Raw genomic sequence first — 11,801 nt, forward strand, 5'->3', positions numbered from 1 at the left:
CACGCTGCAGTCACCTGGGGAGCTGTTAAAAATACTAAAGAAAATTCAGTCACTCTAGCCACATTTCAAGTGTTCGAGAGTCAGTGATCTCTCCTGTCTACCTTATTGACAGCACAGATACAGAATGCTCTAAAATGGAGGATGTAGTCAACAGTATCCGGTGATTTTGAGAGAGATCAAGTAAGGTGAAGACAAATGTCTTTTAGATTTTGTGACACTGAGATCATTGGGAGACCTTTGGGAGGGCTATTTGGTAACCTTTGGGTTGAAAGGAGATCGGGAAGTCAGATGGGAACAGATGGAGGTATGCATGGGATATGGGGAAATAGAAATAGCGAGTACAGATAAATCTTTTGACAACTATGGCCATGAAATAGAGAAGAAAAATATGTGGTGGTTGGAGGGAGTGTGAGATTGGGGAAAAAAAATCTTTAAGTATATTTTGTGTATCAAGTATATTTTTGTGCATATAGTGAAATGCACATATCTTAAGTGTATAGCTCAATTAATTTTTGATTATGTATACGTATGTTTAACTACCACCCAGTTCCAGGTACAAAATATTTCTAGTAATTCTATCCTATCTTGTATTAGCTCTGCCTGTTTTTGAACCACATATAAATAGCATCATTCACAACGTTCTTTTTTTGTGTATGGTTTCTTTTGCCTAGCGTTATGTGTGCGAAATTTGTCCATGTTGTTGCATGTAACAAGAGGGTGTTTTTTCATTTTGTTTGTTTGTTTATTTGTTTTGTTTTGGTTTTGGCCTCACCGTGCGCCTTGCAGATCTTCCTCGACCAGGGATTGAACCTGGGGCCCAGCAGTGAAAGTGCTGAGTCCTAACCACTGTACCACCAGGGAAGTCCCAAGAGGGTGTTTTTGTATAGTATTCCATTTTATGACTATGCCCCAATTTATTTATCCATTCTACTATTAATGGACACTTGAGGTGCTTCCAGTTTGGCCTAATATGAAAAAAATCCCATGAACATTCTTGTACATGTCTTTTGGAAGATGTACGCAGTCGTTTCTGTTGGATATTTACCAAGAAGTGGAATTGCTAAGTTATAGGCTGTATGCCTGAGTAGAAACTGCTTACCGGTTTTCCAAGGTGGTTGCACTAATTTCTTTCTTTTTTTTTTTTTTAATTTTATTTATTTATTTATTTTTGGCTGCGTTGGGTCTTCATTGCTGCGTGCAGGCTTTCTCTAGTTGCGGTGAGTGGGGGCTACTCTTCGTTGTGGTGCGCGGGCTTCTCATTGTGGTGGCTTCTCTTGTTGCAGAGCACGGGCTCTAGGCGTGCAGGCTTCAGTAGTTGTGGCGCATGGGCTCCGTAGTTGTGGCTCGCGGGCTCTAGAGCGCAGGCTCCGTGGTTGTGATGCACAGGCTCAGTTGCTCCGCGGCATGTGGGATCTTCCCGGATCAGGACTCGAACCCGTGTCCCCTGAATTGGCAGGCAGATTCTTAACGACCGCGCCACCAGGGGAAGTCCGGTTGCACTAATATCTGCTCCTGCTTGCAATAAATGAGAGTTCCAGTAGCCTCACATTCTTGCCAATATCCAGCAACAACAGTCCCTTTAATTTTAGCCGTTCTGGTGGATACTTAATGGCATCCTGTTGCGGTTTTCATTTGCCTTTCCCTGATTACTGGTTTTGTTCTGCACACACATATGTTTATTTTTCATACATTAATTGGCCCTTTGGCTATATTCTTTACTGGAGAGCCTGCTTCTTTTGCCACTTTAAAAAACTGGGTTGGCTGCCTTCTGTTTGTTGTCTTTGTTTTGAAGGAAATCTTTAGTTTAGATTTTAATCCTCTCTCTCACTCTCAATAACTGTGTCCCACTCTCTCCCCTTCATATATAATTTATGTACATATATATTCATATTCTGACATATCTCACCTATTTTCTCCCACTCTGTAGCTTGCCTTCTTATTCTCTTTTTTTTTTTTAATAAATTTATTTATTTATTCATTTATTTAATTTTTGGCTGCATTGGGTCTTCGCTGCTGCACGCGGGCTTTCTCTAGTTGCAGTGAGCAGGGGCTACTCTTTGTTGCGGGGCGCAGGCTTCTTACTGTGGTGGCTTCTCTTGTTGCAGAGCACAGGCTCTAAGCACGCAGGCTTCAGTAGTTGTGGCACACGGGCTTCAGTAGTTGTGGCGTGCGGACTCTAGAGCACAGGCTCAGTAGTTGTGGCGCACGGGCTTAGTTGCTCCGCGGCATGTGGGATCCTCCCGGACCAGGGCTCGAACCCGTGTCCCCTGCGTTGGCAGGCGGATTCCCAACCACCGCGCCACCAGGGAAGCCCCCTTCTTATTCTCTTAATGGTGTCTTTTGATGACCTCTATGGTTAAGTTTTGCGGTTAGGTTTTAAGAAATCCTTTTTTTTTTTTTTCTCATTTTGGCTGCGTTGGGTCTTCGCTGCTGCGCGCGGGCTTTCTCTAGTTGCGGTGAGTGGGGGCTACTCTTCGTTGTGGTGCGTGGGCTTCTCATTGCGGTGGCTTCTCTTTGTTGCGAAGCATGGGCTCTAGGTGCAGCAGGCTTCAGTAGTTGCGGCGTGTGGGCTCAGTAGTTGTGGCTCACGGTCTCTAGAGCACAGGCTCAGTAGTTGTGGCGCACAGGCTTCGTTGCTCCACGGCATGTGGGATCTTTCTGGACCAGGGCTCGAACTCGTGTCCCCTGCGTTGGCAGGCGGATTCTTAACCACTGCGCCACCAGGGAAGTTCCTATATATTCATTTTAAATTAATTTCTGTAGGTGGACATAGGGTCGAGATAGATTTTTTTTCCCATGTGGATCTTCATTTGACCCAGGACCATTTATCACAAAGACAATTCATTCTCCTCTTAATTGCAGTGGTACCTTTTTCATTAATCAGGTGACCACATATGTGTAGGTCTGTTTCTGGACCCTATTCTGTTCTCTCTATCCTTGCACCTTTGTAATGTTTTGATATTTGGTATTTGGTAATTTAAGTCCTGAGGAAGAGGGTTTTTTTGTTTTTTTGTTTTTTGTTTTAAACAGGAGCTTTTTGAGCTCATATGGGAAGCTGATGGGAAGGATCTAGTTGAGAGTAAGGGGCTGAATAAAAGAGAGAGAGGATAATCTACACCTTAAGGTTTCTGAAAGACAATAGGAGCTGGGATCCAGGTGCCTGTGGAAGGATTAGTCTTTTATATTCATCCACTGATCCATTCAACAAAAATGTGTTGAATAGCCCCGTGTGCCAGGCACAGGCATACAGCAGTGCCAGGACAGATGAGGTCCCTGTTCTTACGGAGTTCCCATCCTAGCAGTGGGAGAAAGATAACAAACAAGTAGCCACACAAACAGTTGATTCAGGCAGCAGTAAATGCCATGAAGAACATAAGCAGGACCCTGTGCTGGAGAGTGATGAAAGACTGCTCCAACTGGGCATCAAGGAAGACCTCTGGGGGTCAATGACATGTGAGTTAAGATTTGAACAAGAAGGAGACAGCCTCCGAGAGCTGAGTGAAGAACATCCCAGACAGAGGAAACATATAGTGCAAAGGCCCTTTAGTCTAATGTAATCTTGTAGTGTCTGTGGAACAAACAAAAATGACCAGTGTAGGTGGAGGGGGTGGAGCAGGGTGACCAAATGATATCAGAAAGCATGGTAGAGACAGATCTGCCCAAGGAGGGTATCCGTTAGGGTTGGGGTGAACGTGGATTTTCCAAGCATGTGAGTTGGGTAGATTAGTTGTGGGTGGTGGGACTATGGGTGTGTGTGTTGGGGAAGGAGGGCATTCATCTTGTCTCCTCTGTGAAGCTGCTCTCATATGTGCCCTCTCTCTCTGCAGCCTCCTGAATGATGCCAGCCCAAGGTTCCCTAACCTCCAACCTGGCCCTCCTGGTGCTGCTGGGCACAGTCAGAGCAGGCCCTTTCTCTCCAAGGTCCAATGTGACACTCCCAGCCCCACGGCCTCCTCCCCAGCCAGGAGGCCGCACAGAGCAGCCAGGAGGGGGAGGCCCTTCTTCTCAGCTTTATGAGCACACCGTGGAAGGAGGGGAGAAGCAGGTGGTGTTCACCCACCGCATTAACCTGCCCACTTCAGGTAGCTGTGGCTGTCCCCCAGGCACTGAGCCCCCTGTCCCTGCTTCAGAGGTGCAGGCCCTGAGGGTCCGGCTGGAGATCCTGGAGGAGCTGGTGAAGGGGCTCAAGGAACAGTGCACTGGGGGATGTTGTCCTGCTGCTGCCCAGGCTGGCACAGGTGAGCGGATGATCCCAGGAAGGGGCACAGAAAAAGAGGAAGGTGGAGGAGTGGGTTAGAGTTGGGTGGGCATCGCTAGTCCATAAAGGACCTCGGTATGAGTTAGAAAAAGGCATGCCTGCCTCCCCCCTTGGGGGCGGTGAGTGCAGCCCAGGGCACAACTCTGAGAGAGGAGCCACGTGACTAGATGTCAGCCCTCTCCTCCCCAGCATATGTTAGGGCACTGGGAGGCCACATATATTGACAAGTTGCAGCTGGAAACTAAGATGGCCTTAGGAAATGAGGCTGGCTCTGCTGGAGAAGCTGACTCAGAGGAAGCATTATACAGGGTCAGCCGCTCCCCCGGAGAGACTGAGGCCCACCTCTTGCTCTTACTCCAGGCCAGACGGACGTGCGGAGCCTCTGCAGTCTCCATGGCGTGTTTGACCTGAGCCGCTGTGCCTGCTCCTGCGAGCCAGGCTGGGGTGGGCCCACCTGCTCAGACCCCACAGATGCCGCGGCGCCCCCCTCCCCTCCCCCCTCAGCTTCCCGGTCCTGCCCAGATGACTGCAATGATCAGGGTCGCTGCGTCCGCGGTCGCTGCGTGTGCTTCCCTGGCTACACCGGCCCCAGCTGTAGCTGGCCCTCCTGCCCGGGGGACTGCAACGGCCGCGGGCGCTGCGTGCAGGGCGTGTGCGTGTGCCGCGCAGGCTTCTCCGGGGACGACTGCAGCCTGCGCTCCTGCCCTCGGGGCTGCAGCCAGAGGGGACGCTGCGAGAACGGGCGCTGCGTGTGCAACCCAGGCTACACTGGCGAGGACTGTGGGGTGAGGAGCTGCCCCCGAGGTTGCAGCCAGAAGGGGCGCTGCGAGGACGGGCGCTGCGTCTGTGACCCTGGCTACGCTGGCGAGGACTGCGGCTCTCGGAGCTGCCCGTGGGACTGTGGCGAGGGCGGGCGCTGTGTGGACGGCCGCTGCGTGTGCTGGCCCGGGTACGCGGGCGAGGACTGCAGCACGCGGACCTGTCCCCGCGACTGTCGGGGCCGAGGGCGCTGCGAGGAAGGCGAATGCATCTGCGACCCAGGCTACAGCGGGGACGATTGCGGAGTGCGCAGCTGCCCGGGCGACTGCAACCAAAGGGGCCGCTGCGAGGACGGCCGCTGCGTGTGCTGGCCTGGGTACTCGGGGCCCGACTGCGGCGCCCGCGCTTGCCCGCGCGACTGTCGGGGCCGCGGGCGCTGCGAGAACGGCGTGTGCGTGTGCAACGCGGGCTACAGCGGCGAGGACTGCGGCGTGCGCAGCTGTCCCGGGGACTGTCGCGGCCGGGGCCGTTGCGAGAGCGGCCGCTGCGTGTGTTGGCCCGGGTACACAGGCCGGGACTGCGGCACGCGCGCCTGCCCTGGCGACTGTCGCGGGCGCTGCGTGGACGGCCGCTGCGTGTGTAACCCGGGCTTCACAGGCGAGGACTGCGGGAGCCGACGGTGTCCCGGGGACTGCCGCGGTCGCGGCCGCTGCGAGGATGGCGTGTGCTTGTGCGACGTGGGCTACGAGGGCGAAGACTGCGGCGGGCGCAGCTGCCCCAGGGGTTGCCAAGGTCGCGGCCAGTGCCTGGAGGGGCGATGCGTGTGTGACGACGGCTACGAGGGTGAGGACTGCGGCGTGAGACGGTGCCCGCGCGACTGCAGCCAGCGCGGCGTGTGCCAGGACGGTGTGTGCGCCTGTTGGGAGGGCTACACGGGCGAGGACTGCAGCCTCCGTACCTGCCCCTCCAACTGTCACCGGCGCGGCCGCTGTGAGGACGGGCGCTGCGTGTGCGACTCCGGCTACACCGGCCCCTACTGCGCCACCCGAACCTGCCCGGCGGACTGCCGGGGCCGTGGACGTTGTGTGCAGGGCGTGTGCGTGTGCCACGCGGGCTATAGCGGCGAGGACTGTGGGCAGGAAGAGCCTCCCGCCAGCGCCTGCCCCGGGGGCTGCGGGCCTCGGGAACTGTGCCGCGCAGGCCAGTGTGTATGCGTCGAGGGCTTCCGAGGCCCCGACTGCGCCATCCAGACGTGCCCCGGGGACTGCCGCGGTCGGGGAGAGTGTCGTGAGGGCAGCTGCGTCTGCCAAGATGGCTATGCAGGGGAGGACTGCGGGGAAGGTGAGCGGGCAGCCCCTCTCCCAAAGTGCTGGGTCAGGGACTGGAAAACTGGAGCCAGTGGGAAAGCCTGAGTCTGAGGCCTAGGAGCCCAGGGAATTGGAGGAAGAGTGAAGGGGGGTGGGTCATATATTGGGGTGGGGGGCGGGGCAGTCGGAGGAGCCAGGGAGCCAGTGTCCACCAGGGGCTGCAGAACCGCGGGGGCCACGCCTGCAGGCGGGACCTGCCTTCAGGTCTCTGATGAGCAGATTGGGGGCCCCTTTAGTTGCTTTTAGGGAGATTTCGTGTTCCTGGAGATGGGGGGCAGTAAAGGAGACCCAAGGTCTGTTCAGGCCGCTGCCGGCTTTGCCCCACGCCCAGAGAGGAGTCAGAGCTTGGGTGGATCTCTCAGAGCGGCCCTGAGTAGGAGGAGCCTGTGATGGTGAAGGTCGGGGTGCCTTGGGCTAAGCAGCTTCTCATATCCTATTCTCCTGGGCAGAGGTGCCAGCCGTTGAGGGCATGAGGATGCACCTCCTGGAGGAGACGATGGTTCGAACAGAGTGGACCCGGGCTCCTGGCAATGTGGATGCCTACGAAATTCAGTTCATCCCCACGGTGAGAGCCAAGCTCCAAGAGGGGGCTGAGTGGGCAGGACTGCGGGGAGGGGGGTCCCTCCTGCTCACCTCAAGCAGGAGTCCCAGGTAACCAGTGGTTGCGTCCAGCTGGCTGATTCCCGAAGCTGTTCTAAAGGCCTGCTCATTCTGCCCCACCCCCGGTGCAGAAGCCTTTGCAGCATTGGCCCACTGCTGCCGGCAGCTCAGGCTGCCGACTCCATTTTTGTCCATCACTGTAGTCAGTTCTTTTTGTTATTGCTGGATCCAAATCTGCCCCATTCTGACATCCATCCCTTGGCCCTAGCTGGGCCTTCGCCAGCCGTCAGAACGTGTTTTTTGCTTTCCCTGCGTCTTACACCATAGGCTTTAAAGCATTTGGAGACATCAGCCATCACGTCACCCTTCATTCCCTCCAGGCCAAACCCACTGGTTTCTTCTCCCCTTTTCCTTAATGCTTTGTTCTCTGAATCCTTCACTTTTTGGTTTTCCTCCTCTAATGCCTCCTGCTTTTTGCATGTGCTCCCCCCATCAAAATGTGGGAGCAAAGGGGAGCCCAGTCGTTCCCCTGGCTAACTCTGGCTACCCTGGCACTTTTCTCAGAGTTGACATATAGGAACTTGTGGTCCAGTTCATAACTGACAAACTGTCAGTTATTTTGATCACATTTGATTTTTTAAGTAACTTTTAATGATAAAAGTCATACAGGCTCAGTGTAGAAACTTTAGAAAATATAAACAAGGAAAAAAGAAAGAAGGAAGGAAGAAAAGAAGGAAGGAAAAAAGAAGACATTCAACTACATACCCTTTTTTTAAGCCTAAATATAAGCCTTTGCATCTGGCTCTCTTCAGTGTTATCATTTTTGCTTTGGGACAACCTGTCCAGGCTGTTGCAACACTCTGAGTCTGTGAGCTGGTTCCCCTACCTCCGTGTCATCGGTGCATTGCAAAGCCTCCTTTCTCTGTCTCCTTCCAACTCACTCTTAAAATATTTGGGGGCACCCTAAGGACAAAGACTGTGGCCTCTCATTAGAGATTTCCCTTTATGCAGATTGGGCTTTTATGATGTGTTTGGTCTCCTAGTTTCAAATCATCTGACATTTCTACTGTCCAAATGTTTTCCTGCATCATCCCACAAATGCCATTGGTGGGTAGGCCATGTCATTCTCATCTCTACTCAGTCAGGACTCTGGAAAAATAAGTAAGTCCCAGGGCCTAAACCTAGGAAGCCTCTAGGACAGAAGGGACAGCTCAGAGATGCTGGCTGTCACCCCCACCCCAACTGGCCTAGTCGTTCTAAGTCTTCTTATTATCCCCTCAAGGCCAGACCCCTGCCATGTTCTGTCTCTCCTTACGCCCTGGTAGAAGCAGAGGCAGAAATCCCTACTTTGCTGCACAACCAAGAGAGCTTGGATTTTTCTTCTGTTTAAAAAAAAATTATTTTCAGTTATAAAAATAATGTAATCACAAGACAAGAATTTGGCAACTAGAGAAAAAACCAAATAATCCTTGGCTGTTTCGCACTAAAACAAGCACTGTTAACGTTGTAAAGTGTTTCTCCCACTCCCTGTGGAGAGTGTGTGTATTATTTGCATCGTTTTAATCTTGAGAGGGTAGGACTTTTAAACAGAACTTCCCTAAGGAACTTCAGGGAAAGAAGAAGTAAAATAAACACTTGAGATAGAAGGAGCTTACAGGGTAGCATCGTCTCCCGCTCTTAGTAAATATGAACTTATCCTTGGTGTTCTCAGGGGGTGCAGCCTCCCAGCTGAAGCCCTAGGCTTTCTCCCTCTCCGTGGGGCCGGGGTGGTGTTGAGCTGGCCTGGGTCTAGCTTGGCCATGCTCTTAGCTCATCTGCTTTGCTCTGGGTATGGGCCTCTGTCACATTCTGGGTTCTCTGTGAGCCTGGGTGTGGAAAATGCTCCCATAAGATTGGTCCCCAGACACCTCCCTTGGACTCCACATCAGCCTGTGCTACTGGCCCTCTGACTGTGCTTTCTATGCTTTTTGTGGCTGGCCCCTGGGATTGTGCCTCTTGCCTTGGCCAGCACTCTCTATCCATTTCTGTTGGCACAGAGTACATTCAGTAGCTGGCTGTCCTCTGGCCACTGCCATCTTCCTAGAAGCCTCTCTCTACCTTATCCCCTCCCCTTTTCTAGAACCACTTCTCTCTCAGAGCCCAAACTCTACTATTCCTGGCTAAGGGACACACCTAGTTATTGGAATGATTTTCAGAACACAGAAGAGGAACATTCCTGCTTTCCCTGCATACGTGGCATTATTCCTCTGACTCAGTGGTTCTCAAAGTGTGTTCCCTGGACCTCCAGCATCAGCGTCACCTGGAGCACTAGGCATGCTAATTGTCAGACTCCACCCCCAGATCTACTGAATCAGAAGCTCTAGGGGGTAGAGCCCAGTAAGCTGTGTTGTAACAAGCCCTCCAGGTGATTCTGATGCACCCCAAGCCCAAGGACCACTAACTTAAGAAATGTTGCTATTTTGCAAAAGGCAAGGTCTTCTATGAATGTGAGAGAAAGCATGAAGAAACTGAGGGAGGTGAACCCCTGAACAGAAAGACGTTCAAGTGTTCCCTGTCTGGATGTATTCTGCAGCCTGGAAACTGGGGCTATGCCACGTTTTCATTGGGACACAGGCCCTTGCAGCCTGAGAAAAGTTTGTTTGGTCTGGTCTGAAAAGCAGGGTGAGGATGAGGTAAGCTCCAGGGACCAGCCAAAGTGGAGTCGCCCACCTGGGGCCATGAGGTTATTCTCTGGGGTATCGAGAATAGAGTTAGAATCTTGCCAAGGACATCAATGAAGCAGCCAAAACTCTCACCAAGGGGCAGAACCAGCTGCTAGCATCTGGCTAGAGAGCCTGCCTCAGACCAGACAGATGGTGCTGAGAGATGTGGGTTAGACTGACAGTGGGACTTTTCAGGGGACTGTTCCCAAATGGATCTCAGGAGGGACTACAAAGCGTTTAAAAGGTTCATGTAGGTGGTCTGAAGGGAGAAGGAGGACTCTGGGGATGGGCTTGTCTTGCTGAAAGGACCAGACATCATCAGGGAGCACTCAAAGTGTGCGTGTGTGTGTGTGTGTGTACGTGTATTCGTGTGTGTGTGTGTGTGTGTGTGTGTGTGTGTGTGTGTGTGTGTGTGTTGGGTTGGGGGAATAAGGGGACAGAGAATAAGTTCTGGGAAGGAGGAGGAGCACACAGGTCTTGAGTTGAGACCAGTCTAAGGCCTCCCAGGATGGGGTATCCTAGGGCAGAGTGAGTAGGAGAGGGACGGGGATCCTGTGTGCCCAGGAAAACTTTTCAGCCAAGAAAACTCTGACAAAGCTTTACTTCATCCTCAACCCAGAAGTCTCTACGTGGACTCTCATCTGGTTTTATACTTTGGTGTTTACTATGCCGATTTCCCCACAATTCTCTTGGTTTAGGAGAGTACCTTTTGAAATTTCCAGTCCTACTTGGCTGAATGGAGGTGTCCCCATAACTGCCAACATAGCTAAACAGAACAGAACGTCTTTATTAGCTGTCCTAGATGGACAGCCCGGCAAAATGCTGGGCTGTTAGACTGCTCACAAATGTCCATTCCTCCTGTTTCCCCAGTGGCTGGCACTGCAGGAGACCCTGCCTGGAGCAGGGGCTGGCAGATTTTCTATGGGGTCACCACAAATAATCATAATACTTTACATGTATACTTGAAGGAGGGTTGTTTTCTCACAGGCAGGTACTACACATAGAGATTTGGGTTAGGGATCTAATAAAAACTTAAGACGTGGCCACACATTTAGCTACTAGGGCATGAGCTATCTGAGGACAGGGATCATATCTTTTATTTTTATGTCTCCAGTGCCCAGAATGATGCCAGGCACAAAATCAGGGAACATATTTGTGGAACTTTGAGCAGGTGGGCCTTGTTTTTGAGGGGCCTACAACCCTGCTGAGGATACAAGAAAAGTACCTAAAAGGAAATGCCATGACATGGGTCACACCCAAGAAAAGTACCTGAAAGGAAATGTCATGACGTGGGTCACAGGGGCAGGTGTCTGTGGGGAGGCTCAGGCTGGGGCAGCTGCTTTAAGGAGGAAGTGAGACTTGAAGTGGCATCCCTCATCTACTTCATCTGTTATGACAGGAATGGGCTTAGGAGAAGCCTCCTCGTGCCCAGGGAGTCAGGGTTGCCAGGGGGAAGCCAGAAGAAGAGTCCTGGCATGTGTCAGAATTCTGGCAGACAGCTGATGAACAGGCTAAAAAAGGTAGTGCCCATGAGAGGGGACTCCGAGGTCACACTGCCTGGGTTTAAATCCCTGCCACTTTCTTGGTGTTGGTGACCTTGGGCAAGCCACTTAATCCTTCTGTACCTCAGTTTCCTCATCTGTCCATTGGGAATAATACGACCTACCTCATCAGATTCTTAAGCAGATTAAGTGAGTTCATATATAAAAATCGCCTTGAACAGTACGTGGCATGGAGTAGGTGTTCTAGATGTGTTTGCTGATACCACCCACGCTCCCCAGCTGTATAGGGCCCAGTTCTACACAGTCCCATGTTGACCCTGCCTGGAACTGGAGAAAGAAGGGATAAGGGGGCTTGAGCGGCAGGGGTGAGAGTGGCAGCCCTGATCCACCTGGTGCTTTCTCTCTTGCAGACAGAGGGGCCGAGCCCCCCATTCACAGCACGAGTGCCCAGCTCTGCCTCAGCCTATGACCAGAGAGGACTGGCCCCCGGTCAGGAGTACCAGGTCACTGTCCGTGCCCTTCGAGGGACTAGCTGGGGCCCTCCTGCCTCCAAGACCATCACCACCAGTGAGAGCTGGGGCTGTGGGGTGGGCTCCTGGGTGGAGATCTGGAT

At 52.5% G+C, this 11,801-nt stretch overlaps 1 protein-coding gene across 1 annotated transcript in view; it reads left to right on the forward strand.

Annotated features, from left to right (window-relative positions):
* TNXB (tenascin XB) overlaps positions 1-11,801 on the forward strand; it is a 60,230-nt gene that overhangs the window by 4,665 nt on the left and 43,764 nt on the right. The window contains exons 2-5 of the mRNA XM_068557545.1: positions 3,828-4,238; positions 4,619-6,358; positions 6,834-6,949; positions 11,599-11,755. Of these exons, the coding sequence (XP_068413646.1) occupies positions 3,836-4,238; positions 4,619-6,358; positions 6,834-6,949; positions 11,599-11,755 (2,416 nt within the window). The 5' untranslated portion in view covers positions 3,828-3,835. The remainder of the gene's footprint in view (positions 1-3,827; positions 4,239-4,618; positions 6,359-6,833; positions 6,950-11,598; positions 11,756-11,801) is intronic.

Source organism: Eschrichtius robustus, chromosome 12 (assembly GCF_028021215.1).
Source record: "Eschrichtius robustus isolate mEscRob2 chromosome 12, mEscRob2.pri, whole genome shotgun sequence".
Classification (NCBI taxonomy): domain Eukaryota; kingdom Metazoa; phylum Chordata; class Mammalia; order Artiodactyla; family Eschrichtiidae; genus Eschrichtius; species Eschrichtius robustus.